Consider the following 27,667-nt stretch of genomic DNA (forward strand, 5'->3'; position numbering starts at 1 on the left):
CCGCAACCAATGCGATGCTTCAAGTGCCAACGTTTTGGCCACACCACCATCAAATGTGTGAGAACGCAAATATGCGTGTGCGACGAAGAGGTGCATGAGGGAGAGCCGTGTAAAGAGCCCCCTACATGCATCAATTGCAAGGGACAGCATTCATGTAGATCCAGGAATTGTCCTGTCTACAAAGAAGAAGTAGCTGTGCAGGATGTTAAAACTCTGCAGAAAGTCAGCTACATCGAAGCCAAAAAGATTGTTAACGCCCGCAAACCCAGAGCAACAACATCTTATGCTCAAGCTGCGGCTACTGTTCCTGCTCCTGCTCCAATTGCTGTAGATGAAAGTCAGCTCATCAGTAAACTTGCTCCGACCTTGGCTAACATGATTGAAAGAATTATTGACAATAAAATGAAATCTTTCAATATTAAAGATCCAATAAAGCCAAAGATATTAGTACAGCCTCCTCCCGACGATAAAACAGCGAAAGCTGCTCTTGCTCTGAAGAAAACGGACGCCAAAGCAGAATGCCAAGTCCGTCTTAGTGAGACTCTTGATGACAAGAAAACGATAATACCTACAGAGACTGTTATGGAGGCTCCCAAGCCTCCTGCACCTGAAGTGGGCTCTAAGCCTCAGAGGCCACAAAAAATCACACAGGGGGGGGGGGCGAGTGTCCCCCCTCCCACAGGCGGTGACCGGTGCGCCCCCCGTGTTGTGGAGCGGCTAGGTTGCCGCCTCTCAATCGGCGCCTGAAACCGGCGCCGATCCATGCCCGTCGTCGTCGGCGGCTTCGGTGGTCTCCGATTCGGAGACCGGAAGCTACACCGGCGACGACGTTCTCCGCGAACATGATGCCGTTCGCTATATGGAGAAGAAAAGAAAAAAAGGATGGCCGAAAGGAAAACCTAGGACATAATTTAATTAAAAATTAGCGAGTCGATTGTACAATGGAACATCAATGGATGTTTTTCAAACATCCATGAGCTCCAACGCTTGGTACATGACGTAGACCCGATGTGTATATGTCTGCAAGAAACGCATTTCCGCCGAAATGAAAATTTTAAATTAAAAGGATTTGATATATTTCGGCGAGATCAACCCCCAAATGTAAGAGTTAGAGGTGGAGTAGCTATATTAACATCGACTAGAGCTACCACCGAAGCGGTTGTTCTAAACACAAATCTACAAGCGGTCGCCGTTAGAATGAAGCGCCGCTTCAGATCACTGTTTGCAGCATATACTTGCCGAATTTTGATTGGAATAAGGATGACATAGCAAGACTAATTTCCGAGCTTCCCCCACCTATCCTACTGATGAGTGACTTTAACGCTCATAATTCTCTTTGGGGATCGGATCGAGTAGATCCCCGTGGAAGAGAACTGGAAGGGTTCCTGATGAATTCAGAACTTATTATTTTAAACGACGGATCAGGAACCTTTTTCAATGCCAGAGATGGATCGACGTCCTGTATAGATCTTGCACTTATAAGCGGATCGATAGCACCGAGGTACAGCTTCCATGTCATAGACGATCTGCATGGAAGCGATCATTTCCCGGTGCAAATTGTAACTGATGTTACAAGAACAATATATCCCATCCCTAAAAGATGGGTATTTGAAAAGGCAGACTGGACGAGCTTCACAGCGAGAACGATACTCCCAGAAACAACTGGAGTTATCGGAGACGATGTCGACGCCATAACAAATGTAATAATTGAGTCGGCATCGAGATTTATTCCCAAAACATCTGGGAAACTTACGAAAAACCCGTTCCATGGTGGAACGATGAAATAAGTGAAGCTATAAAAAGAAAGAAAAGGGCGTATAATGCCTTTAAGAAGCGTCCTAGTATAGAAAATCTTGTTGCCTTTAAGAAATACAGGGCGTATGCAAAACGTCTTATGATAGACTCGAAAAAACGATCCTGGCAGCAATACTTGTCATCCATTGACAAAACTACTACTGCATCAGATGTTTGGAGGAAAGTGAAGGCGATTTGTGGGCGTAATGATTTTGCTCCCATAACTAGCCTTCAAGATGAAGATGAAATAAAAGACACTCCATATGAAATTGCAGAGCTGTTATCCAATCACTTCGAAAAGGCCAGCAGAACGGCCAACTACGAAGAAGATTTTCGCACTAAAAAAGAACAATTTGAAGGTCTACTAAACTTCAGAACTGAGTACAATTACTCATATAATGTACCTTTTAAAATGGAAGAATTCGCGAAAGCGTTGGAAAAATCAGGTAACACAGCTGCTGGTCCGGATGAAATCCACTATAATATGATCAGGCAGCTGAATACCACTGCAAAGCGTAGATTATTAGAACTTTATAATAAAATATGGCGGGATGGAACGTACCCGCAGCAGTGAAAAAAGCTCATGTTGTTCCAGTACCAAAGAAAAATAAAAATTTAACAGACCCCCAATAGCTATCGTCCTATTTCTCTGACGTGTGCTATGGGAAAAATACTAGAAAAAAATGATTAATAATCGACTCGTCTGGGTTTTGGAAAAAGAAAACCTGATATCACCATATCAAGCAGGTTTTCGGCAATACCATTCTACCACTGATCAAATGATCAGCTTAGAGGACGTTATATATAACAGCTTCATTAAAAGGAAACATTGTGTTGGAGTCTTCTTTGATCTTCAGAAGGCTTTCGATATGACCTGGCGTCATGGTATAATGCTCCAGATACATGAATGGGGCATTCGTGGCAATCTGCCCATACTGCTCAGCAACTATATGAATGACCGTACCTTCCAAGTACGCATCAACAATGAATATTCATGTGAAAGAATCTTGGAAAATGGCATACCGCAGGGTTCGCCGTTGAGCGGTACCTTGTTTACCATTGCCATTAATAAATTGATATTAGCCATTCCAGTAGAAATCAGCAAAAGCGTCTATGTTGATGATCTGGCAATCATGTATGCCAGCAACAAGACTGCTATGGTGAGGTACAAATTGCAACGAGCGATCAATGCTCTAAATGAAGTTGCAAAGAATAACGGTTTCCAATTCTCACCAGAAAAAACGTGCTGTGTACACTTTTGTAGGAAAATAATTCCTCATCAAAGTCCTGCGTTGACAATTGAAGATAATCCAATACAATATAAAGACAGCGTAAGGTATTTAGGACTAGTATTGGATAAATCCCGTACATGGGGATTACATATACAGGACTTGAGTGATAGATGCAAAAGAGCCCTAAACATTATAAAATGTTTATCGAACTTAAATTGGGGCTCAGGAAAAGAGACATTATTGAGATTGTATAAAGCACTGGTTCAATCTAAACTAGACTACGCATGTATCGTATATTCATCCGCTAAAAAGTCGCACTTAAGAAAATTAGACGTAGTTCATAACAGCGGAGTAAGATACGCAACAGGCGCTTTCCGCACAAGTCCGGCGGCTAGTCTGATGTCTGAAGCCGGAATAATGCCACTACATTATAGAAGAGAGATCCTTTTGTTAAGATATGCAGCAAATGTATGGGCTTTCCCTGCTCATATAAATAATAAATTGTTTACAAATCATCCTATGGCTGCAGTATATGAACATCGTGCTACCTATTCCAGACCAGCCGGAATTAGGTATCACGAATTAAGAAGAAAATATGAAATTGCTATACCAGAGACACTAGCGATTTCTACTAGAGAAATACCGCCATGGCTCTTGCCAGCGGTAAATACAAGTTTGGATCTCTCTCAAGGAGAAATAAAAAAGAAACCAGCAGTGATCATCCAGCAGGAATTTTTAGCAACCGTCAGTAGTTACGAAGAATATATTAGAATTTATACTGACGGTTCTAAAACCGAACATGGTGTTGGATGCTCGATATATGTAAATGAAGAAGCCCACTTTTGGAGACTGCCAGATGTGGCCAGTGTCTACACGGCAGAACTCAATGCAATTCAGCAAGCTCTTCGCTACACTGAACACTATTCCGAAGAGAGAGTGCTAATATGTTCCGATTCATTAAGTGCACTCGTCGCAATTCGGAACAAGAACATTAAGGATGTCCTAATTGCAAACATCCTGTCCATTTTATACGTACTAAAACAACGAGGACAGCGATGCGTATTTGTATGGACTCCAGGGCATGCTGGTATTACAGGTAATGAAATCGCAGACGAAGCTGCCAGAAAGGCAACAGTCTGCGATGATTTGGATGCATTTCCTGTAAGAGTGGCAGATGTTAAAAACCGTCTAACAAACATAGTAAGAAACAAGTGGAACGCTGAATGGAGAAGTTTAAATACAAAATTAAACTCAGTTAAAACTTCTCCTTATAAATGGAAAAGCGACTTTAAGTTGACTCGCCGTGAACTAGTAGCGGTGACCAGACTTAGAATCGGTCACACGCGATTAACAAATTTATATATGTTAACCGGCGAAGCGAGACCAATGTGCGGTGTTTGTAATAAAACACTGACAATCAAGCATCTAATAGAAGAGTGTACCATATATGAGGACCTCAGAAAGAGGTTCCGTCTTACAAATAACATTAGTGCTGATCTGGATAATGGAAATGAAAAAAATATAGTTGCATTTTTACACGCCAGTGGACTTCTTAAAAGTCTATAAAATGAAAGTTTAAAGCTGTGACAAAAGATACTCTAAGCGGTAGTTTATATATATATATAAAGAAAGAAATGGTATTGATAAGTTTAATTTTAATTTTAATTTCATGGTCTTTTGAGAACCTTATCTCAAATTTTAATATCGGGGCCCTTTACACCCCATAAAATGTAAGGGCCCTTCACACCCTTACATATGACGATCCAGATGGTGATAGTAATTTCTTTTAAAGATTGTGACAAGGGCTAATGACCTTAGCAGTCGATGCCCGTAAAAATTCAGTTAAAAAAAAAAAAAATTAATAATAATAATAATAATAATAGTAATAATAAATAATAACTGAAGTGATTATATACAAAACGGAATTTAAAGTAATCGTTAGGATTTATGCAATCGACCTGCACTAGAAATTCGTTCCTTCAGTGACCACCTCGCAGAATACTCCCCTTCTAACTCGTATAATCATTTCTCTACCTAGCGCTATCTCGCAGACTCACATCATAACGTCTCGCTTAGATTGATTCGTAGAACTCTATTGTAGCTCAATCCCGCAGACTGACATCATAACGTGTCGCTTATATTCGTTTCACATAACAGATTTCAACTGGTCTTCGCTGGAGTATTTATCTTCTATCTTCTTCACCTGTCGGACCGGATCACGTTTGAGCGTGAGAACGATCAACCGAGCCCTTTCGTTCCCATGCATTCCTAACTTGGGTCCGGTAACTCTTCTCACAGAAGAACATTTATTTAGGTGTGTCAGAAGGCAGTATTACAAAACGTAATTGCCAAACGGACCTGTAACCTCTACCAAAAGGGTTCTTTTTAGCCCCTTTCTGGATTCTTCCCATTATTGTATTTTCTATTACTTTCTTCTTAATTGGTAGGAATCCATTTTCTCAGGTCCGCTATACCGGTCTTGTTACAAGGGTTAAGGGTTATTGCTTTTTTTCTTATTTTATGTCTTATTCGGCCAAAATATTATTAAGAATAGTAAAATGAGGATTACATGACAAATTAGATATAATAATATTAGAAAAATACTATGAATGAAAACGTGGGGTAGAAATTAAGGATGTAATAAGATTTCTTTGAGTAATTTGAGAAAGAAATATAAGCTAGAATAAACAAATGTACAAGATGTTTATTGACCTGGAAAAGGCGTTTGAAGAGGCAGGCTAATATACATACTGAGAAAATATGGAGTACGTCAGAGAGAGAGAGAGAGAGAGCGAGAGAGAGGGAGAGGGGAGAGCGCCTGAGCGAGGGGGGGAGTGAGAGAGAGAGCGTGAGAGAGGACTGATAAAAGACTTATACCTGAGCAAGAGAGAAACAAAAATAATAGAAGACGTTGGAATTAAGAGAGGAGTAACAAAAAGGGTGTTGCTTGTCATTTATTCTGTTTAACGGAATTTTAATTAATGAAATATTTGGATCTTTCATGGTGAAGGCACATCGGTTCGAATCCGATTTCATTTCATTTTTTTAATTTAATGATATTGATTTATTAATAATTATTCCCCTCTGATTGTATAAAAATGTGTATATATAATTTAATAGGCGTACAAGGAAGTCATATGGGGTGTCCACATCAATCTTTTTTATTTGTTGACGAGATGACAGATTTTATTTGGTTATGTAAAAACAGTAATTCTACGAAGTATTTCAAAATTATTTATTAAACTTAATATTTTAATAACAGTTATGTAGGGTGATTCATAAAGAGTGTAAGAAACAGTCAGGAAATGTTCTATTGGTGAAAATAAAAAAGAAAGTTCATATAAACATAGGTTCGAAACATTTTGTTAGCGAGTATCGACTGTCGAAAGATTACTCACAGGTATCCTTGCCTACGGTAAAATTTAGACCACATTGTGATTCTTGGGACCCAAATTATAAGAAAGATTTAGTAGTTTTATTTGAAATTTGACCTAAACAATTGAAAAAAATCTAGAGCTGTATTTTTCGTAGTTTAAAAAAAAATTGCGGTTCGGAAGAGTAAACAGAAAAAAAGTTCAGAGATGATAGGTAAGGCGACCTTTGTGGCCGACCGGTAGTTCTGACACGTCCAATTCACTTGTTTAAAAAAGGTCGCATTTAAATGTTGTATAATTGCTAGAGAAAAGTGCGTAGTCGCTCAAACGTGGCGGAAAATCCTTCTTGTTTTTCAGAGGAAAATCTTCCAATAAATCTGCCAAATTATTTTGTAAGAAACTTAAATATGAAGATTCCGAAAGATTCTCATTAAAAATAAATGTTATCAATATTATTATTGATGCCTACAATAGAGCACCAAACGTTACATGAACCTGTGTCTGTATTCAGTTTCGACTGTTTCAGTTTCATGTGGATTTTCGTGACTTCATACATAATTTTAATTTTTTTAATTTTTCGTTTATTACTTATTTGAAATCTACCATGTTTCGTTTTTAATAAACTTCAAATTTCTTACGTTTGTATTTAGTAATTGTAGTTTATATTTAGTTTTTCCCCTTTTCTGGCTTGATGATATCACGTCATAAGCTTGAACCTTGTGCGTGGAATATGGAAATGGAATTTTGTGTCGTATGAAAAATTTTATATCTTACCGGAATTCGAACCCGGGATCTCAGGGCTCAAAAGACCGAGACGTTACCACTCCGTTGTAAAGTGGTGATTGATTTTTATTCAAATCATTTTACTCAGAGAATTAAAGTGACTGAAAGTTTTTTTTTAAATTTTTATTACCATATAACAAGGATGTTTTACACCAAACATAAAATACTCTATTTTCTAACCCAATTTTTTGTTTTTTACCCCATATTTCTCGAAACTGTTAAAAAATATAATTTAAGGACCTACTTTTTTTCCCAATTTTTCAGGTCAGATTTCATACAAAACCACTAAATTTATCCCTGATGATTGTAAAATAATTTGGGTCTCAAGAATTACTTTCTACTTCGTTTTATTAAAGGTGTAGATATCAGAGCGAAATCATTCGTTAGTCGAGTCGCAAACGAAGCGTTCCCGAATTTATGTTTATATGAATGTTATTTTTAATTTTCACTTTGAAAGTTTGTTACATTCTTCTTGAATTGCTACATATGTCAAACAATTATATGAAATTCGATATGAAAATAATTTTTGTAGTCGAACAGAAATTATTTTCTGTGCCGACTTTCCGAAGAAGTACGGTATTATTTACGGTCACAAGATGGAGGGAAGGGTGAAATTAAATTTTCTTACGTTTTGAGGTATGAGGAGTACAAAATACCATTAACATAGAATTTAATATTTTTTTTATGTATATAAAAGCCTATGTATAAAATTTGTGGCTCGTAAATCTTCAAAACAAGTTAATCAATTTCATTGAAATTTAAATTTGCTGTAGTAGTCTATTTGAAGTTGTGCGTGTGAAAATTTTATGAGTATTGATTAAGTCGTTCTTCAGTTACGCTCAATTTAAGGTTATGTTGAGTTTGTTTAGTGTATTTTTCATACGCGCTTATGCAGTGTGTAACAGTAATGAGTAACTTTAATGAGTTATGAGTAATTTGATGCTTGTGCGTACGGTCAACTCTTTATTTTAAATTATTTCATCAAATTACAATTATAATAATGTAATTTTATTATAAACAGAAAATATATTTTAATAGTAAATAAAAAAAAAATTATTCCTCTTTTAATTTTCTTATTTAATTTAAGTTTTGTATATTTCTTATAAAATTGTTTTATTTAAAAAATAAAAAAAAAGGAATGGTCGGCTTTCTTGGGAAATACTACGCAAGAATCTTTTTAAAGTTAACTTATTTCATAGTGACAATTATCTGATAATAATTAATGGTAAATTTTGATTTAATAGTGATTTTTGTGATAAGTTGATAACGACAATCTGAATCGAACAAGAACCAACCAGTTAAACAAAAAGCTAGCAGAATTATTATTACAAACATTGACACTATATATTATTATTGTTGTTATGTAAATATGGTTATTATAATTCGTAACAAATAGATAAAAAATACTAAATAAAACCTTTAAAAAGTAGCAATTTTTTCCCTTTCTTTAATATCATTCAGAACATCATATTAAATGAATTTCTTATGAAAACCATTATCGTGAAATATATTAATAATTTTATTTCTGCTTATAATATTTCCATGAATTAATAAATTCGTTCAATATAATCTTGATTATTTATTATTAACTTTTTTTTTAAATAACTATTGCAAAACTTCCTTTTCATAATAAATTATAATAAATTCAGGAAATTCTGAGAAAGTTGTTGGATACGTTTAATAACAAACAATTCACATACATTAACTTTGGATTCATGGTCAAAACCTTCAAGTCTCAACTGCAGCTTAAAGGAAACTTAATAACTAACTATTGATAAAAGAATTAAATTACATATAAACAGTAATAAAATACAAATGATTCCGAGGTGTTTATTAGAATATAAATACAGATTCTTAAATAAAAGCTATGCTATTTTATTATTTTTTTTTTAAAGTAAAAATCTACATAAAAAAGTTATCTTTACGTATAAAAATGGTATAAAGGTAAGGTAAGGTATAAAGGTTTACTTTACGTATAAAGGTAAGTTACCTTTACGTATTTTTTGCCTAAGAAAAATCTTCCATAAAAATTAAAAAAATAAAAATATTTATTAAAAGGTACACTAAATCACAAAAAGACTGTTTCTATCATAAGACATTTTTTGATTAAAGATAAAAAACTTTTCGTAGGGAATTCATTTTCAAATTTTATTTTATTTGTTTATTCGTAATACATTTTATAATCAGTATTATTTGACAATTTTACTAGAAGTGTTCCCGATTAAATATAATTTATAAAATATTTTTTTATCATTTTCATTTTTTCTCAACTTTTTTTGCAGTAAGACCGTATCATTTCGGCTTTCCTTTTTCCTTTCCTCCCAATATTCTTTCATTGAAAGACCAAAGGCGTGGAAATAATGAAAGATATCGTTCTACATTAAACTCGAAAACATAGGACCGATTATTTTCTTCCGCGATATCGCGCACCACACGCCCAACTTCTGCGGGTGTAATTGTTTTTCGTGATAAACGTGGGGATTTTCAGCGCTCCAAATTCTACTGTTTTGGCTGTTTACGTAGCCATCCAAATGAAACCGTGCTTTATCTGTGAAAAATAACGAATTCATAACGTTAAATCTCTCACGCTAAAATCGACGGAACCGTTGACAATATTGTAGCCGTTTTTCTTTGTCGGGCTCAAGAAGTTGATGAACCGTTTGAATGTGATAAGGTCGTAATTGTAATTGTTTGGTCGCCTGATGAAAAGTCGATTTAGACAAATTAATTTCAGCAGACAAACGTCCGATCGATTTATTTGGCGAGGCGAGTAATCGGTCTTTGATTACCGGTTAAGTGACTGTATCTGTATTCAACACTGACGCAGATCTTTTGTGTTCCTTGTTATTAACAGAACCGGTCTCTCTAAATTTTGCGACTAACCTTAATACTGATGTTTTGTTAGGAGCTAGTTTATAAGGGTACTTATGGCGAAACAAATCTTGCACTGCAACCGCTGATTTCGTACTGAAGTACGACTCGACAATGAAAACACGTTCATCTAGCAAAAACACCATCTTGTCTCTAGTAATACACTGAACGTTATGATTGCATTGTTGTTACTATCGGTAGTGTTCTACTGCGTCGCCGCGATGTTTAGATGTTGGACGAGTCCATTTCAGTAACGAGTAGGGGAGTAAGCTTGACTTTTGAAATTTCATGGATGAGTGATTGATGGGTTGCGTTTTATATGGGACACTGTATTTATCTGCTCAGTATATATTTTTAATTTTATTAATCAGTTGTTAACACGGAACATAACACAACCACCACATATTATTAAAATGCTCATGAATAAGACTTATCGTATCTGTAAAATTCTAAACAACAAAAAGCTTGTTGGCTTGTTAGCCTTAGGCTTTTAATAACATAATCACTTCAGTCAGAGTGATAACTGTATTAAATGAGTGAACAGTGAAATCTCACAATGCCGCGTGACTGTGGAAATAATTCGAAGATTTTTTATTAAGAGTATAGAATCACTTAAGAAAAACATTACACCTTTAATTAAAAGAGGTTATAAATTGACTTTGACTAAAATCGGTGATCGGTACAAAATATGAGCTCCTCATATAATATGTAATAACTGTGCGGTTGACTTACGAGAATGGCTAAAAGGCACGCGAAAGACCTTGCCATTTGGTGATCCTATGGTTTATCGTGAACCAAAGATCACTTATTTCTGCTTAACTAATGTGTCTGGAATTTCTAAGAGGTTTAAACACTGTATTCTATATTTCATTACAATCTACGCTCAGACGTGTACCTCACAGTGAATCCATTCCAATTCCTAAGGTTCCTGAAAATTTGTTTCTTGAAAACAGTAATGAAGAAGTGGACATTATGGAAAAAGACATCATGATTCAGACTTTGAATTATAATTCAGTGAGCCACATCTTATATCACAAGATGAGTTAAATGACTCGGTTAAAGATTTAAATTTATCAAAAAATCAAGCCGCAGGCTTTTAGGCTCAGAATTTCAAGGTTGGAATTTACTTTTAAAAAAATAGAAAAATCTCGTGATATCTAAGCCAACAGATGTTTTATCAATACTTTGTAGAAGAATATTACTTAGCTTATTGTACAAATATTATCGATGAACTTATGTTACAGTTAGGGCAAGTTCGTGAACCTGAAGAGTGGCACCTTTTCATCGATTCCTTGAAGTATATATTAAAGTTCGATACACGTATAATACAGTTCTGCTTTACAATAGTAATAAATATCCTCCCGTACCGATCAGTAAATCTGAATTCACAAGGAGACTAAAAGGAATCCCTTTTATAAGGCGTACAGGTCCGTTTAACAATCGTTCTTTCTAATACTGTCCCTGGCACGCCTGCAACAGATGTTTTTCAATGAGAAAAATTACTGGTCTAGGATAGGAATTTATGGGAAAATGTAAGGGTGCGGATGATAATTCTCTCACGCTTCAACAGTTAAGGGTCTGGTTCTGCAGGTCAAGAGGATAGGAATATAAATACCCCAGGATCGGTAACTAAGAGAACGAAATTGAGCGGGTAATGCTGTAGAGTGTTCGACGCGATTAAAATGACGTCACAAGCATTCCAGTGTGGACTGTGAGTGAATGCAGAAAGTTGTTCGATGAGTTACTGACAGACAATTGGTGAAAGAGATAAAGTACTAAACTCGTTTATAAATTTGTAGGATAGTTTTATTTGTAAACAGCAAAAGTATGTCCAGAGAATGGAATTGAATGAACTTTAGACTAATTTTATCTCCTTATTAATAAAATACTACTTGCAAAAGATGTTAATACTAGCGTTCATTATAACGTATTTTGTCAACTGGACTGAATTATGGTTATTACGACTTAAGTGCCTGTAAATAAATCCTGTCCTTATTTGAAATTTTATTTTGTTGATTTATTGATTACTATTTTTGTCATTATTATTATTGATTTGTCTTATTTAACTTTAAAATAATATATTGTAATTATATGAACAATTTTAATTGTTAAACTCTCAATATCCTGATCGAGCCGCTAATCCGCGACAAATGATATCTAATAACATTAGTTACATAAAGGATTTTAAACCTTTAATTTCTAATAAACTAGGATGATAGAATGATTTTATGTAAAGGTTTATAATGTATAAAAAACACAATACAGAAAAAGGTATCACATTTACAGAAACATTAAAAAAGTTTTATTTTGTATATCAATTTAATAAAAAAAAAGAGATGGACAGAAGATAAAAAGTATAGAAGAAATAAAGATTGGAATATATAAAACAGATAATTGAGGAAAAATATTATAATAAATATTTTAAGGATGAAAGATTAGCGTACAGTGTAAAAGAATATAGAATAGCATAAAACCATTCAACAAATAATTCCCCCCCAAAAAATGGACTTATTTCCAAAATAAAAAAAAATAAACACACGAGTAAAAATTTAAAAAAATTTCCTTGTTTTAGAAAATTAACAATAGAATAATTATTATAATTGTATACAATTAAAGAGAAATGAATTGAGAAGAGTTATTTTTTACAAAAGGAAGAAGAATATGGAAAAAACATGTAATTTAGTACATTTTAAATGTTTAATAATTTTAAATATACGTTGAAGCGGAGGGGATAGAAACATTTATTGCATAGGTAGATAATAAGTATAGTAATTAATTAATAAAGATTATTTCCTTCATTTATCTCCCACTACAATCTCAATAACCTGTATGTACAACTTCTACCAACCCCCCCCCCCCCTAACTAATTATAATAAATAAATTTTTCCTAGGGATATATGTACGTAAACAATTTTTAATGTAACTTGATTATACATAAATACACACACAAACATATACAATAATAAACAAGGTGAATAGTATATATATATATATATATATATATATATATGTATATACAAATCTATATATATGTATATAAGGGTGATGCTGCATACTTATTGTCCAGTTAAGCAGTGACCGCAGGCAGGTACGGTTAAGCTTACTCTGGACCTTGGTAGTCCTTTCTGTTTAACAACAATAACAATATATATATATATATATATATTAAATTACATAAATAGGTATATGTTTATATGTATATATTTAATAAATAAATACATGTAATTGTTGTTATAAAAGTTTAATATTAAATTTTTTTTAAATATATATTGTTTAATAGTAATTAATAATAACAAAATGAAGGCAACAATAAGTAAAGCAGCGGTTACAATTGTACTTACATTGTTGTTAACGTTGGAGTATTCTACATCTTTAAAATTACGTAAGTACCAAAAATATGTATTTAATTAATCTATTTCAATTATAAATATATAAATCACAATTTTGGGTATTTATTTGTATTCAATGTTCGATTAAAAAGTTAAGAATTAATTAACCGAGATGTTTTTATCAATATACTAATTAAATTTAAAGAAAGATTTTAGATAATTTTTTTCAAATTTCTCCATTATTATTGAGTGAATAGTAAAATTTTAATTGAGATCACGGTTTATTTTAAACCATTTCTTTCCCGTCTAGATAACACTGTAGTTCTAGAATGGAAAGTATTTTAATCGGTCCAATTTGGTCAAATACAATTTTCACCGGATCTTGACGTTTGACATCTAAGGAATCTAAAAATCCAAAAAACCAGATCTTTTCCGGATCTTAATGTACGTATGTGTGTTCGGTATTGGCCTCCAAATCACCTTATATCTCCAGAACTACTGGATCGATTTTGACAAAACTTAATCAGATTACTTCTATATATGGGGCATTGGTGTCATTAAATTTTTTACTTAAAAGGTCAAGGGAATGAGGCTATAGAGCAAAGTCACCCTCAGTATCTCGAGATTTTACCTAATTAAGGTCATACTTTTCTTAGACGCATTTTTTAATGATTAAAAAGTAATAATATGCAAAGAAAAATAATTTTGCAAAATCGTATCACCATCTCAAAAAAATTCTGTTGTATTCGTCTATGTTGTGACGTCACAAGTAAACGGTAGAAGTAAATAAATTAATAATATTTAAAATTTAAAAAAAAACCTAAGTCTGGCTGGATCTCGAACTCGAACGCCCGGTTTATTCGGTACCTGATGCATTAAATCACGCGGCTACACAGTTACCGACAGTTCAAGCGAAATTTGTTCTTTGTAAGTTAGTGAAATTACATTAGTTTGGTTAGTGCTGACCGTCGCGGCTTTAGCCGCGTGACGGGAAAGTCCTACAATCGCGTAGTCAGCTTTTCAGCTTTTTTTTCTATTGTAATAATAGTTTTATTCATTAAATATCATTTATATTCTAACAGATAACTTTTAGTTTTTGAAAGTAGTTTTAAAATATTTAATATTGACACATTTTTATTGTGGTATTTCATTATTTTAGTAAAAAGGAAAAACTATTTTCGAAGTATCGTAATTTTTATTATTTTTCCATATTTTTTTTAAGGGATAAAGGTTATATAATTTCCTTTACGAATTTAATATTTATGCATTTTATAAAACTAATTATTTTATTTTCAGATACTATTAAAAAAAATAATTTAAAAAAAAATGTAAAAAAAACCTAATATTTATCAACTCGTTTTTAGTTTACTTTTCTATTCATACGAAATTCTACGAACATCAAAAAATTAAAAAAAATCAGGTTTAATATATTTTTCAGAATTAAACAGATAAGTGTCTTATATAACAATTATATAATATTTTTATCTTTACTTAAAATATTTAACTTTCTGGAACCTCTTTTTTAATGAAAAATTAATTTTTTTACGTTTATAAATTACAGAGAACACCTTAACAAAATTATTATTTAGCAATAAAAATTATAATCACGTTTTGGTGAAAAATTTTATTTCTTAAATAATTTATGATTATATATGTATAATATATAAAATGTGGAAAAACAGTTTGATGAATGGAATAACCAGATTAAGCAATTAATAGATCTTTTTTTTTATTTTTTAAATTCCCCAAGACGACCAGCTCACGCTAAAAAGCTTAACACAGTCGCCTCAGGTTTTCATGTCAGCGCAGTCTGCCCTCCCTAGCTCGTCCGAACTCGGACATCCCATCGGGGTTTCTCGTGCCTCCTCGAAAATATATTAAACACCTCTTCCGGTGATCAGAATTTTTCTCCGCAGGAGAGCACGAGAAAATATAATATATATATTATATATATGTATAATATATATAATATTAAAAAAAATAATATAAATAATAAAATATAATTAAATATTATATTATATATTATAATATATATATATATATAGTTACATCAATAATTAAAGTCATTAGCGACTTCTCAGTGCAATTTAACTGTACCAGTAAATGTGTAGTCTTGAACAACCTCAGGTCGACCATTCCTGAGACGTTTGGTTACTTGAAACCCAACCACCAAAGAGCACCGGTGTCCTTGATCTAGTAGTCAAATCCAAATAAAGGCAACTACCTTTATTAGGAATTGAACTTAAGAACATCGACTTCGAAATCAGTTGATTTACGAGTTTTATCACTAGTTCAACCTGTTGGTTACATTTTTTTTTTACGTTCCTGATCAGAATGTATTTTAGGAAAAAAATCACGAAATATGAAGAACTTTTTTAATAATTAAATATAGAAAAAAAATTTATCAAATACTTCCTCCCCTACCTTGAAACGATATACTTTTTAGAAAGATATTACAACGTTGGAAGTACTATATACTACTTTTGAAAGTAGTGGTAAAAAATATTAAGCGATCCCCATTTTGGTAAGAATTGCGGTAACTCAAAGTTTTTTCAAGATTTTTGTTTTTTATGATCTTAAAATGATGTTTCAAAATTCTATCATTTTTTTTTAACATATCTGAGCTGTTTTGCATGGGATTCCACTGAACGCTTGAGCCTGCGATAATCTGATACCGTAAAATAGATTGTTTTGAGATATGAGAAATTTTATTTTTTTATATTAAACTATTGACTATTATTTAACGGTTGTTAACACTATTTACATATTACACATCATTTTAGACAGTCACTCAATTAAATAAGTCTGGAAAATTCCTGATAGTAGGACACGCACGGTTAGTTGTCACCCATAACAACTCTATGATGATAACACTAAAACTGTTCCAACAGTGCAAATCGCATCCTGATTAATATCATTAAAAATCTTTCCATAGAAAAATACCGTACAGCTGATTTTTCTATGACATTTCTGGTAGATTTATAAAGTTTCTTTTATATTAATTTTGTTTTTTATCAGGAAAGCAAAGTTAATAAATAATAATAATCCTGATTATTAGAAGAAAATTATTAGATAAAAATTACATGTGTAGGGTAAAATATAATTAAATAATAAAAATAATAATAATAACCAATTTAAAAAGTAAATAAAAGAAAAAAATGATTTATGGTGCTAATTTAATAAATAAAACACTACAACTGTCTTTGTATAAACTGTTTTATCAACCAAACTGTCGGCTGGCTTTGGTGGGACGGGCAAGCGGGGTTTGTTGGCTATCAATCCAGATGACATTATCCGATGACACATTTGTACATAAAATGCAAACACAACAGACTAGTAAAATACAATGACTAGTACACTAGATACAGTAGCTGGCGAGAAGCAAACTTTCAGATCACGTATTGTAATTATGATCAAAATATTTTTCATCAGTTGTTCCCGGTAAAAAAGGTAGAAAGAAATAATTGTGTAGGCAGGCAACGTTTGGAACATGTAAAATAAATTTTTAGGGATACAGGATGTAGGGGTATACTAAAATGAAACGACTAGCACTAGATAGGAAATCTTGGAGAACTGCATCAAACCGGTCAAATGACTGAAGACAAAAAAAATCCCTAACTGTCTAAACTACAGGTAACATATTACAAGTGAAATAAGAAGCTATGGTATTAAAGGTTTCTGTCTAGACGCACCAACACGTTACATTTCTTCGGATTTAAATAAAATTTATTTGTACAACACCAGACCAATAAATTATTCATCTCTGCTTGAATAAAATCGGGAGTCACAATCGTTCTCAAAACATGGTAAATTTTAACATCGTCGGCATACATATGAACATTTACACGTGAAAAAAAAACAGGCAAATTATTGACAAAAAACATAAAAAACAGTGGCCTGTATTAGATCTTTGGGGAACCGCAGAGAAAATACAATAATTATCAGGTAAAATGTTTGAGTAATTTACATACTGCCTTCTATTCATTAGATATGATCCATTCAACTGCAGTAACTTATTACAGACCCAAAATAAGCATGCTTTATTTAATAAAACAGCATGATCAACAGAAAAGTTTTAATAAAATCAGTACAAATAACATCTACCATAACCCCTTTTATTTAGAACTTCCAAAACATCTGTTGGCAATAATAAGTTAATAATAGCTGAACAACCTATCATGAACTCATGATGGTTAAAATAAATTTAAGGTATGACTTGCCATTATAAATGTTTGTACAGTATTTTTTCAAACACTTTTAGCAAAAATAATAATAACTGAGATGGAACGATAATTAGACACATCGTTACGTCATCGCTTTAAATACTAGAATAAATTTAGCCATTTTCCATTTATCAGGAAACCAGCTCGTCTTTAGAGACAAACCGAACGTTAAGCAAAACTGCATAGCAATAACTTCCCCAAAATACCCTAACAATATAAATTAGAATACGGTGAGGATGCCAATTCCTAAAATTATTATTATTTCCAGGAAGGATTAAGGAAAAACAGTGACAAACAACATTACTGTGTACAAAATTATAAACCGAAAACGAGATTGTGTAAATTAACAAATAAAAATAATGATTTTATGAAATAATTATGATTCAGCTATGAAAATAAATAAATCTAATCGGTATCCAATAAAATAACAATTACAATTTTAAATGCTGTAATTGCTAAATATTGTTAGATAATGACATATAGCACTATTCCATCACTTATTGAAATGATTATTGCAGTTCAAATGCAATACAAAAGACTTAATTGTTAGGATTGCCAACATATGAAATAAATTATTTGAAACAAATTTAGATAAAATTAATTTTTAATTGGCTTTAAAGATGTGTAACAAATTGTTTTATTTGATTTTTAATTCTGATTGTTTATTTTTCTAAAATATTTAATTATTTTGTTTTGTAATATTTATTTATTTATTTTTTTTTGTCTTCAGTCATTTGACTGGTTTGATGCAGCTCTCCAAGATTCCCTATCTAGTGCTAGTCGTTTCATTTCAGTATACCCTCTACATCTTAAATCCCTAACAATTTGTTTTACATATTCCAAACGTGGCCTGCCTACACAATTTTTCCCTTCTACCTGTCCTTCCAATATTAAAGCGACTATTCCAGGATACCTTAGTATGTGGCCTATAAGTCTGTCTCTTCTTTTAACTATATTTTTCCAAATGCTTCTTTCTTCATCTATTTGCCGCAATACCTCTTCATTTGTCACTTTATCCACCCATTTCATTTTTAACATTCTCCTATAGCACCGCATTTCAAAAGCTTCTAATCTTTTCTTCTCAGATACTCCGATCGTCCAAGTTTCACTTCCATATAAAGCGACACTCCAAACATACACTTTCAAAAATCTTTTCCTGACATTTAAATTAATTTTTGATGTAAACAAATTATATTTCTTACTGAACGCTCGTTTAGCTTGTGCTATTCGGCATTTTATATCGCTCCTAATTCGTCCATCTTTAGTAATTCTACTTCCCAAATAACAAAATTCTTCTACCTCCATAATCTTTTCTCATCCTATTTTCACATTGAGTAGTCCATCTTTGTTATTTCTACTACATTTCATTACTTTTGTTTTGTTCTTGTTTATTTTTTTGCGATAGTTCTTGCGTAGGACTTCATCTATGCCGTTCATTGTTTCTTCTAAATCCTTTTTATTCTCGGCTAGAATTACTATATCATCAGCAAATCGTAGCATCTTTATCTTTTCACCTTGTACTGTTACTCCGAATCTAAATTGTTCTTTAACATCATTAACTGCTAGTTCCATGTAAAGATTAAAAAGTAACGGAGATAGGGAACATCCTTGTCGGACTCCCTTTCTTATTAGGGCTTCTTTCTTATGTTCTTCAATTGTTACTGTTGCTGTTTGGTTCCTGTATATGTTAGCAATTGTTCTTCTATCTCTGTAATATTTGTAATATTAAAAATTAATTTCGTTTAATATCTAGTTAAAATCTGTTATATTTTATGTTTTTAATAAACTACGAAATTCGTACGTTTGTATTTAATTTCGGTGAAATTATTCATACCATTTTACTTAGAATCAAATTCTCTGCAAGCTTTGTTTTAGACTTTTATATGTTTGTTACATGTTAAATTCTACGACTTATTTTATTTTTCGGGTCAGATTATATAAAACTACTAAATTTACCTTTTAATTTTGGTCTCAAGAATTACACTTTTGCTTAAGTTTACAGAAAGCGCAAAAATCAGGGCAAAATCTTTTGTCAGCCTACACGCTAATAAAGCGTTTCCGAACCTATTTTTTGAACTTTGTTTTTTTATTTTCACCAGTAGAACATGTCCTGAAAGTTTGATACATTCTTTATGAATCATTCTATATAAAACTGACTAAAAGAGTAATATAATTAATTGTAAAAAAAAACTTTTCATGTAATTGAAAAAAAAAAACAAAAAAAAAAAAAAACAGAATGATTTAGAAATTATTTATACCATTAGGTAAGCTATTAAAAATGGAAACTGATGGATAATATGCACCTTCTAGAGGCTCCCAATCTTAATGTAGTGTACCTTGAAATTAATTATATGGGTTGATACAGGGAATATTTATTATGATATTATATTATTAAAAATAAACGTCGGAATTTATAACTGTTGAATATTTTCTACTCATATTAATAGACCTTATTTTTTTATAAATAATAAATATCAGTTTAGAAATTTCTAAAACAATAATAAATTCATTGTGCTACCTGCAGGGATTTAAACAATTTTAAAAATTTAAAGTTATAAAAATGTGTTACTTTTTAATTCTACCAGATACTAAAAAGGAACAAACGTCAAATAAGTTTATAAATTATGATTAACGAATGAATCAAACAATAATTCTTAAATATATTATAAAAACATACAATAATCTTGAGTTAAGTAGAAATTAAAGACAATAGCTTTCTTAGAAATGTATTAATAATTGAGATCGCGGTAATAATAATAAAAATGTTCATTCGGGTAAATCTTACAAGACTCTTCATTGATATCTGGTTTACGTTATAATATATATTGATGTGTATAATATATACATCATTATATAAAAACCTTGATAAACCATCCAAACATTTTTTCTTCTTTGTCGGTTCTGTATAAATAATCTTAAATATAGACTACAGCTTATATAAAAAATAAAACAAGGAAAAATCTGTACGGATGAATTCCAATTACTAAATAACCACAAATTTATTACATACGGAATGATTCACGAAGAATATGACAAACTTTCATGACATAGCCTATCGATGAAAATAATGAACAAAATTTAAATAAACACAGGTTTAGATTTTGCCCTGATTTCTGCACCTTCTGTAAAATTAAGCCGTATAGCAATTCTTAGAACCCAAATTAAGGGATAAATTTAATGGTTTTATATGAAATCTGATTTGAAAAACTTTTTAAAATAGATCCCAGAAATGTATTTTTATTATTTTTCGAAAAATCTGGAATAAAAAACAAAATATTGGGGTCGAAAAATATACTACTTTATATTTGGCGTAAAATAAACCTTTTAAATCAAACCTGTAGAGAATGTTATTTTGAATAAAATGGTATGAATAAAGTGCACAGAAACCAAATACAAACATAAAAATTTCGAAGTTTAATAAAAACAAAACATAAAATGCGGTAGTTTTAACTATATACAGTGTTTTTAAAATGGTGGGATGGCTATACTTTTTCGGATTCTATTTGTAAAACTAAACAAAAATATCCTTGAGAAATATGGCAATTTCTTCTTCGTTCTACCCCGTCCGTCATTTTGTTATTTTTATATATATAAGTTTATATCTCAAGTTCGAATAGACGAATCATATTATTATTTGGTAAACGTGTTGGTAATAAAGTTTTAAAATTAGCATAAAATCAGGACTTAAATACCTTCAAAAAATTACAAAATGGCGGCCATGTTTATTTTACAATCCGTTATATCTTCATAAATATTAATCTTATCAAAATTTATGTTTTGATAAAATATCAAACCTTTTATTTTGAACAAAATGACATTTTATTTTTTAAAATCGGTTAACAAATAGTCGAGTTATGGCAGAAAATTGATGCTGTAATTACGTGTCTGTTTTCATGTTCTCCACTTTACGCTCAATTGGATGAAATATTGTTTTTATCTATTTTTAATTCTATAATGTATCAAATTAAGTAATAATTTTCTCAAAATAATAGACATAATAATTATGGCAGAAAATTACAACACCAATTTTCTCCCATAACTCGACTAGTTGTAACCGATTTAAAAAAATAAAATGTCATTTTGTTCAAAATAAAAGGTTTGATATTTTGGCTAACAAACATTTTGATAAAACTAATATTTATAGAGAATATAACGGATTGAAAAATAAACATGGCCGCCATTTTGCAATTTGCGAAGATATTTAATTCCTGATTTTTTGCTAATTTTAAAACTTTATTACCAAGACGCTTACCAAATATTAATGTGATTCTTCCAACCGAACTTGAGATAAAAATTTTTATATAAAAATAACAAAATGACGGACGAGGTAGAACGAAGAAGAAATTGCCATTTTTCCCCAAGGATATTTTTTGTTTAATTTTACAAGTAAAATCCGAAATATAGCAGCCCACCATTTTAGAAATACTCTGTATATATTTTTTTCCTAATAATTTAACTATTATTAGTCGTGCATACAATTTGGAAGAGTTTTTTTAAAATTAAAATGTTTAAAAAATATCTAAGACATTTCAAGGAAATGGGGCGTGAAACAAAAAGAAATTACGCTAGTTCATGTTTCTTCTGATGACAATCCCGGATTCAATTCTGTAAAAGATCACTTTGTTTTGCAAACGAGAATAAAAATAAAATGTAAAGATCAAGGGCGATAAAATGTAAAAAAAAGTGTATAAAAAAGAATTTACGTTTGATAATGATTCAGAAATAACATGTAATTACATACAGAACCGCTAATAATTGTTATTCTTAACATCAGAATGCAATTATAAAAAAATATTTTTTTTTGTAAAACAGAAATAAGAAAAATATTATAATTGTTTATTTTTAATTGCTTTTGTAAAATAAATAAGAATTCATGTCGTGCAAAGTTGTAGGAATTTTATACAACTTATATGTGTTCGTTTAATAATACTGAAGTACATTCAAGGTCAAATAAAAGTATAATATATTCCGGTAGTAATATGATAGAAAGAAAAAAATTAATAAAAATAAATCGATATTGTTATTTAAAGGTATTCATTTTTACTTCCATGTACGAAGTAAAGGAAGTACTGTGATCACGAAAAATGTCGGTTTCCAGATTTCAACGGAAATATCCATTTTGACCATCCCTGAATTCAGTTTGACTAGTTTCGGCGTGACGGCTCTACATACTTACGTATGTATCACGCATAATTCAAAACGATTACCTGCAGGATGTTGAAATTTTCAATTTAGAACTGTTGTAACATGTAGTTGTGCACCTCCCCTTTTGATTGCAATCGACTAGACTAAAAGTGTCCAAAAAAGCCCAAAATCCAAAACATTTGGATTTTGGACTTTTTCTTAAATGCAGTAATAAGCCCTCATTGAGAGCTTTTCAATGATATATCATAAGTGGTATTTATTTTCATTGGTTCCAGAGTTATAGCCAAATAAAAGTTTAATTAATGAAATAATTGGATCTTACAAGGGGAAGGCACATTGGTTTAAATATAACATCATCTTTCGATTTTTTAACTTTTTTTTAAATTAAAAATATATTGATTATTAATAATTTATTAACCTCAGCAATAATTTATTAATCTCCTTATTGTAAAAAAATGTTTACAATAAATAATAATTCAATAAAATAAAAAAAAAAAGATGAAAAAATATCAGAAGTTATTATTGAAACAATATCTTATATACTTTTAAAAATGTGTACATGTAATTTAATAGGCGTACAAGAAAGTCATGTAGTGTCTACATCAGATTTTAAATAATAGCTAATGATATGACGTTTCGTACATTTATCTTCAGACAGAAATTTATAAGAAGCGAAATTAGTTCTAGAGCATAATAGGTCTAAGCTACACTGTAGGGAGGAAAGTATGGAAATCAGCAAAAACATGGGATATGGGTTTTTTCATTTCTCCAAGTTTCATGACCCAGGGACCTAAAAAAACAGAGGAGAGTAATGCTAGTACGTACGTATATATGTACGTGCGTTGGCGTAATTGAAATTAAATAATTTTTTACTCTTTTTTTTTCTGTTTAGCCTCCGGGAATTACCGTTATGTATTACTTCAGAGGATGATATGTATGACTGTAAATGTAGTCTTGTGCAGACTCAGTCCGACCATTCCTGAGATGTGTGGTTAATTGAAACTCAACCATCAACGAATACCGGTATCCACTATCTAGTATTCAAATCCGTATAGTGGTAACTGCCTTTTTTTGGCGTTTTCGAAGAATATGGGGTAAAATACAAAAAACTGGGGACGAAAAAACATTATTTTGTTTGCCGTAAAATAACTTTGTTAAAAGGACAATACACACATAAAAATTAAAAAAAAATATTTCTAGAAAATTTGATGTCAAATAAAATTACAAGAATAAAGTCAATAGAAACTAAATACAAGCGTAGGAATTTTGAAGTTTATTTAAAAAAAAAAAAATGTAACAGATTTTACTGCGTATTAAAGAAAAAAATTGTTCAATATTAAGAAACAAAAAATTAAATATTTCATAAAAATAACAAACAAATTGGACTTACAAATAATTAAACTACTGAAAACATCTTCCGCAAGAGTAGTTACAACTCTGCGCTACAAACAATATTTATGATGGTTTTCCGTATTTCAAAAGGGTTTTTTGTCTTACTTATAACGCACTGAGAATGCTAATAACAAAATTTTTCTCTTGAATTACGCTTTTGTTTGTATACTAATAATATCAACTGGCCACATTAAACATTTAAATATAATTATATTTTTTATTTTTTCTAAAATATTCGTATTTAATTCTTTTGTTCTGTAATACTGAAACTTAGAAAATTTCTTTTAAAACTTAGTTAAAATATGCCACATTGATACGTTTTGTGTGTAATGAACTTCGAAAATCTTACGTTTGTATTTTTACTTACTTTATTCATAACATTTTACTAAGAATCAAATTCTCTACCGGTTCTGTTCAAAATTTTTATGTATTTATTGCTCGTTTAATAAAATTATTTTACGCCAAACATAAAATAGTGCGTTTTTACCCCAATCTTTTGTCTTTTACCCCAGACTTCTCGAAAACTACTAAAAGTAAAGTTCTGAGACTTTTTTCAATTTTTTTATATCAGATTCCACACAAAATTACTAAATTTATCCGTTAATTAGAGTCTTAAGGATTACAATCAGGCTTAATTTTACCGAAGACGTAGAAATCAGGGCAAACTCTTTGCCAGTTGATACTCTCTAAAGAAGCGTTTCCGAACCTATGTTTATACAAATTTTCTTCTTTATTTCCACCAGTAGAATATGTCCTGAAAGTTTGTTACATTCTTCACGAATCACTCTGTATATGCTCGGACATTAATCAATAACTACCGCTATCCAGATCAATCAAAAAATCAAACTACATGCTCCAGAGTGAGAATGGATGGAGAGAGGTAGAGTGGCTCGTCTCGTACTAACAGCGAAGAGGGAGGAGGAACCCCCTTGACGCGCACACGGCCCTCGATGTCATCAGAGGCGTCGAGATGTGTTTTATTTTTGTAGTTGTTAATGTACTTTGTTAGGTTAGGAATTTACGATCGTATTATGTGTCTTTGCTCATGTTGTTGTTGGAATATGCTACCGGATATATCGATGGACATGGAGTGGGGGGATATTGTGTGCGGTGCTCTACCGCTGACGCCGAGGAAGACATGGCGCAACAAGTAATGAGGGGTCATGGGAATGCGTGGGGGATCGAGGCAGGTACAAGTCCATTTTGATGCGTGTAGGGGCCAGGGAGGCAGCCTCTATGCCTAGGGTGTTCGGGCCTATTCACGCGCAAGAGTGGGTGGGTTGGAGCTCCCCGATTATGGCATGAGGCATAAAAGTTTTTCTTAATTTTAATGTGGAAATCTTTTTTATCCCCTACTTAACACCGGTGAAATCTACCTCCACCTTCCGGCGTGCCAAAGGGATTTTTTTTACATGACAATCAATTCATACTTTCACCTTTATTTCGCCGGGAAAGTAAAAAATATGTAAGATCTAATGTAAAACCCAAACATTTATTGATGTTTTAATGAGATATTTGCTTCAAAAGTTAGAAAATACAGAAATAAATGATGGAATTATTTTATTTTACCGATAATAACAATACGCTATTGATAAAACCATAAAAAATAAAAATTAAACTCCATGTATTAATGCGCTTCGATGGAAGTATGTCTGATCGGCCGAAATGAAGCCGCTCTGCTCGGCTCGTGGTTCTAGGGCCTTCAGACCTAATAATGATTTAATTATTACAAAATTTGTTGCTAAGAAACAAAAGAGGTTTGCCAAAATCAAAGTCGCCAGATGCTTCTTGGGGTCTCTCGCATCCGGCCAAAATATTTAAAGCATTTAATTTTTTATTTATTTCGGATCCCTTTCCGTATATACAAATATACTCTTATTTTAAGTTTTCAGTTATTTAAAATTATTAAATAATTTTTTTTTGTAGTAACAGATAATAAAAATATTCAAAAAAACTCTGGAAGTTCATAATAGTATAGAACAAAAATGCAAGGATTTATATAGTATAAGAAACTCAAATGTTTATTAATAATTACAATATAATAGGAAATGAAAGTTGATCAGTACATCAAAAGAAAAATAACAATAACCTTGACAAAAAACCATTTAAATGTCAGTAAAGTAATCGTATAATAAAATTGCTTTAATAAACATGTATTCTTTATTAACCTACATTTTACTTATGTAATATACGTCTACATTAGGCTGAAATATCATTGTGTCTGTAAAACCATTCAAGTAGGTAAGTAGCCAAGTCTGTAAAAATCTGTGTAATCATTTGTGAGTTTATTTTCAATTTAAATATTTATGTTTGATATGTCTACGAATTTTTCTCCTTTTTTTATTCCTTGTACGCCTATTAAATTACATATTCTCATTTTTAAGAATACATGAAATGTTATTTCACTAATAATTTCAAATTTTTTCATATTTTTTTTTATTGTTCTTCTTGAATTATTATTTATTGCAAAACTTTTTACAATCAGAGGTTAATAATTATTAATAAATCAATATATTTAAATTAAAAAAGAAAGGCGATGAAGTCTAATTCGAACCGATATGTCTTCCCCTTGTAAGATCCAAATATTTCATTAATTAAAATTTTATTTGGTTGTAACTCTGGAACCAATGAAAATAAATATAACTTATGATATACCGTTGAAAAGCTCTCAATCAGGGCTTATTACTGCAGTTAAGAAAAAGTCCAAAATGCCAATTTTTGGGATTTTGGGCTTTTTTGGACACTTTCGCTCTAGTCTATTGCAATCAGAAAGGGGAAGTGCACAAGTACCTCCCCTTTTGGCCTCCCCTCTTCGAAATCAGATGATTTGCGAAGACGCGTTCAGCACTAGACCAACCACGTGGGTGTAGGAATGGTCGAACTGACATTGTACAAGTCTACATTTCATTTATATTCATTCACCCTCTGAAGTAATACCTTAAGGTCGTTCCGGAGGCTAAACAGAAAAAGAAAAGAAAGAAAGATGCTACAGCAGCTGTACGTTAGTGCTATTCTAGCGCTCCCTGTAGTGAGAGCGGGGTACTAATGATGCACTATACCCACTTAGCTACTAGTTTATTTAGAACATTTTTTGGAGTGAGAATTCGATTTTGCAAATTTAAAAAAAAATATTATTTTATAATTGTAAACAAAATTCCTAAGAAAAATAAAATCTTAATTAAGCGAAATCTCGAGATACCGATGATGACCTTGTTCTACAGCCTCACCCCTTCACCATTTAAGTTGAAAATTTAATGGCATCAATGTCCGATATATAGAAGTAATTTGACCAAGTTTGGTCAAAATCGGTCGAGTAGTTCTAGAGATATAAGATGTGAAACACCGAACACCCTCACGTACATGTGAACGTCAAGATCCGGTGAAAACCGCATATGCCCAAATTGGACCGATTTCAATACTTTCCCTTCTAAAGTTATAACGCTAGGCGGGAAAGAAATAATTTATACCTGTACTTTTTAAGGGTAAAAACGTATTTTGCAGCTTCTTAGCGTAACCCCGATAAG

The 27,667-nt window shown here is 31.6% G+C and overlaps 1 protein-coding gene across 1 annotated transcript in view; it reads left to right on the plus strand.

The window, feature by feature from the left end:
• Positions 1 to 13,113: 13,113 nt before the first annotated feature.
• Positions 13,114 to 27,667, plus strand: part of LOC142332732 (protein takeout-like) — a 34,329-nt gene continuing 19,775 nt past the window's right edge. The window contains exon 1 of the mRNA XM_075379330.1: positions 13,114 to 13,436. Coding sequence (XP_075235445.1) covers positions 13,352 to 13,436 — 85 coding nt within the window. The 5' untranslated portion in view covers positions 13,114 to 13,351. The remainder of the gene's footprint in view (positions 13,437 to 27,667) is intronic.

The sequence above is a fragment of the Lycorma delicatula genome, chromosome 12, assembly GCF_047948215.1.
Source record: "Lycorma delicatula isolate Av1 chromosome 12, ASM4794821v1, whole genome shotgun sequence".
Lineage (NCBI taxonomy): Eukaryota > Metazoa > Arthropoda > Insecta > Hemiptera > Fulgoridae > Lycorma > Lycorma delicatula.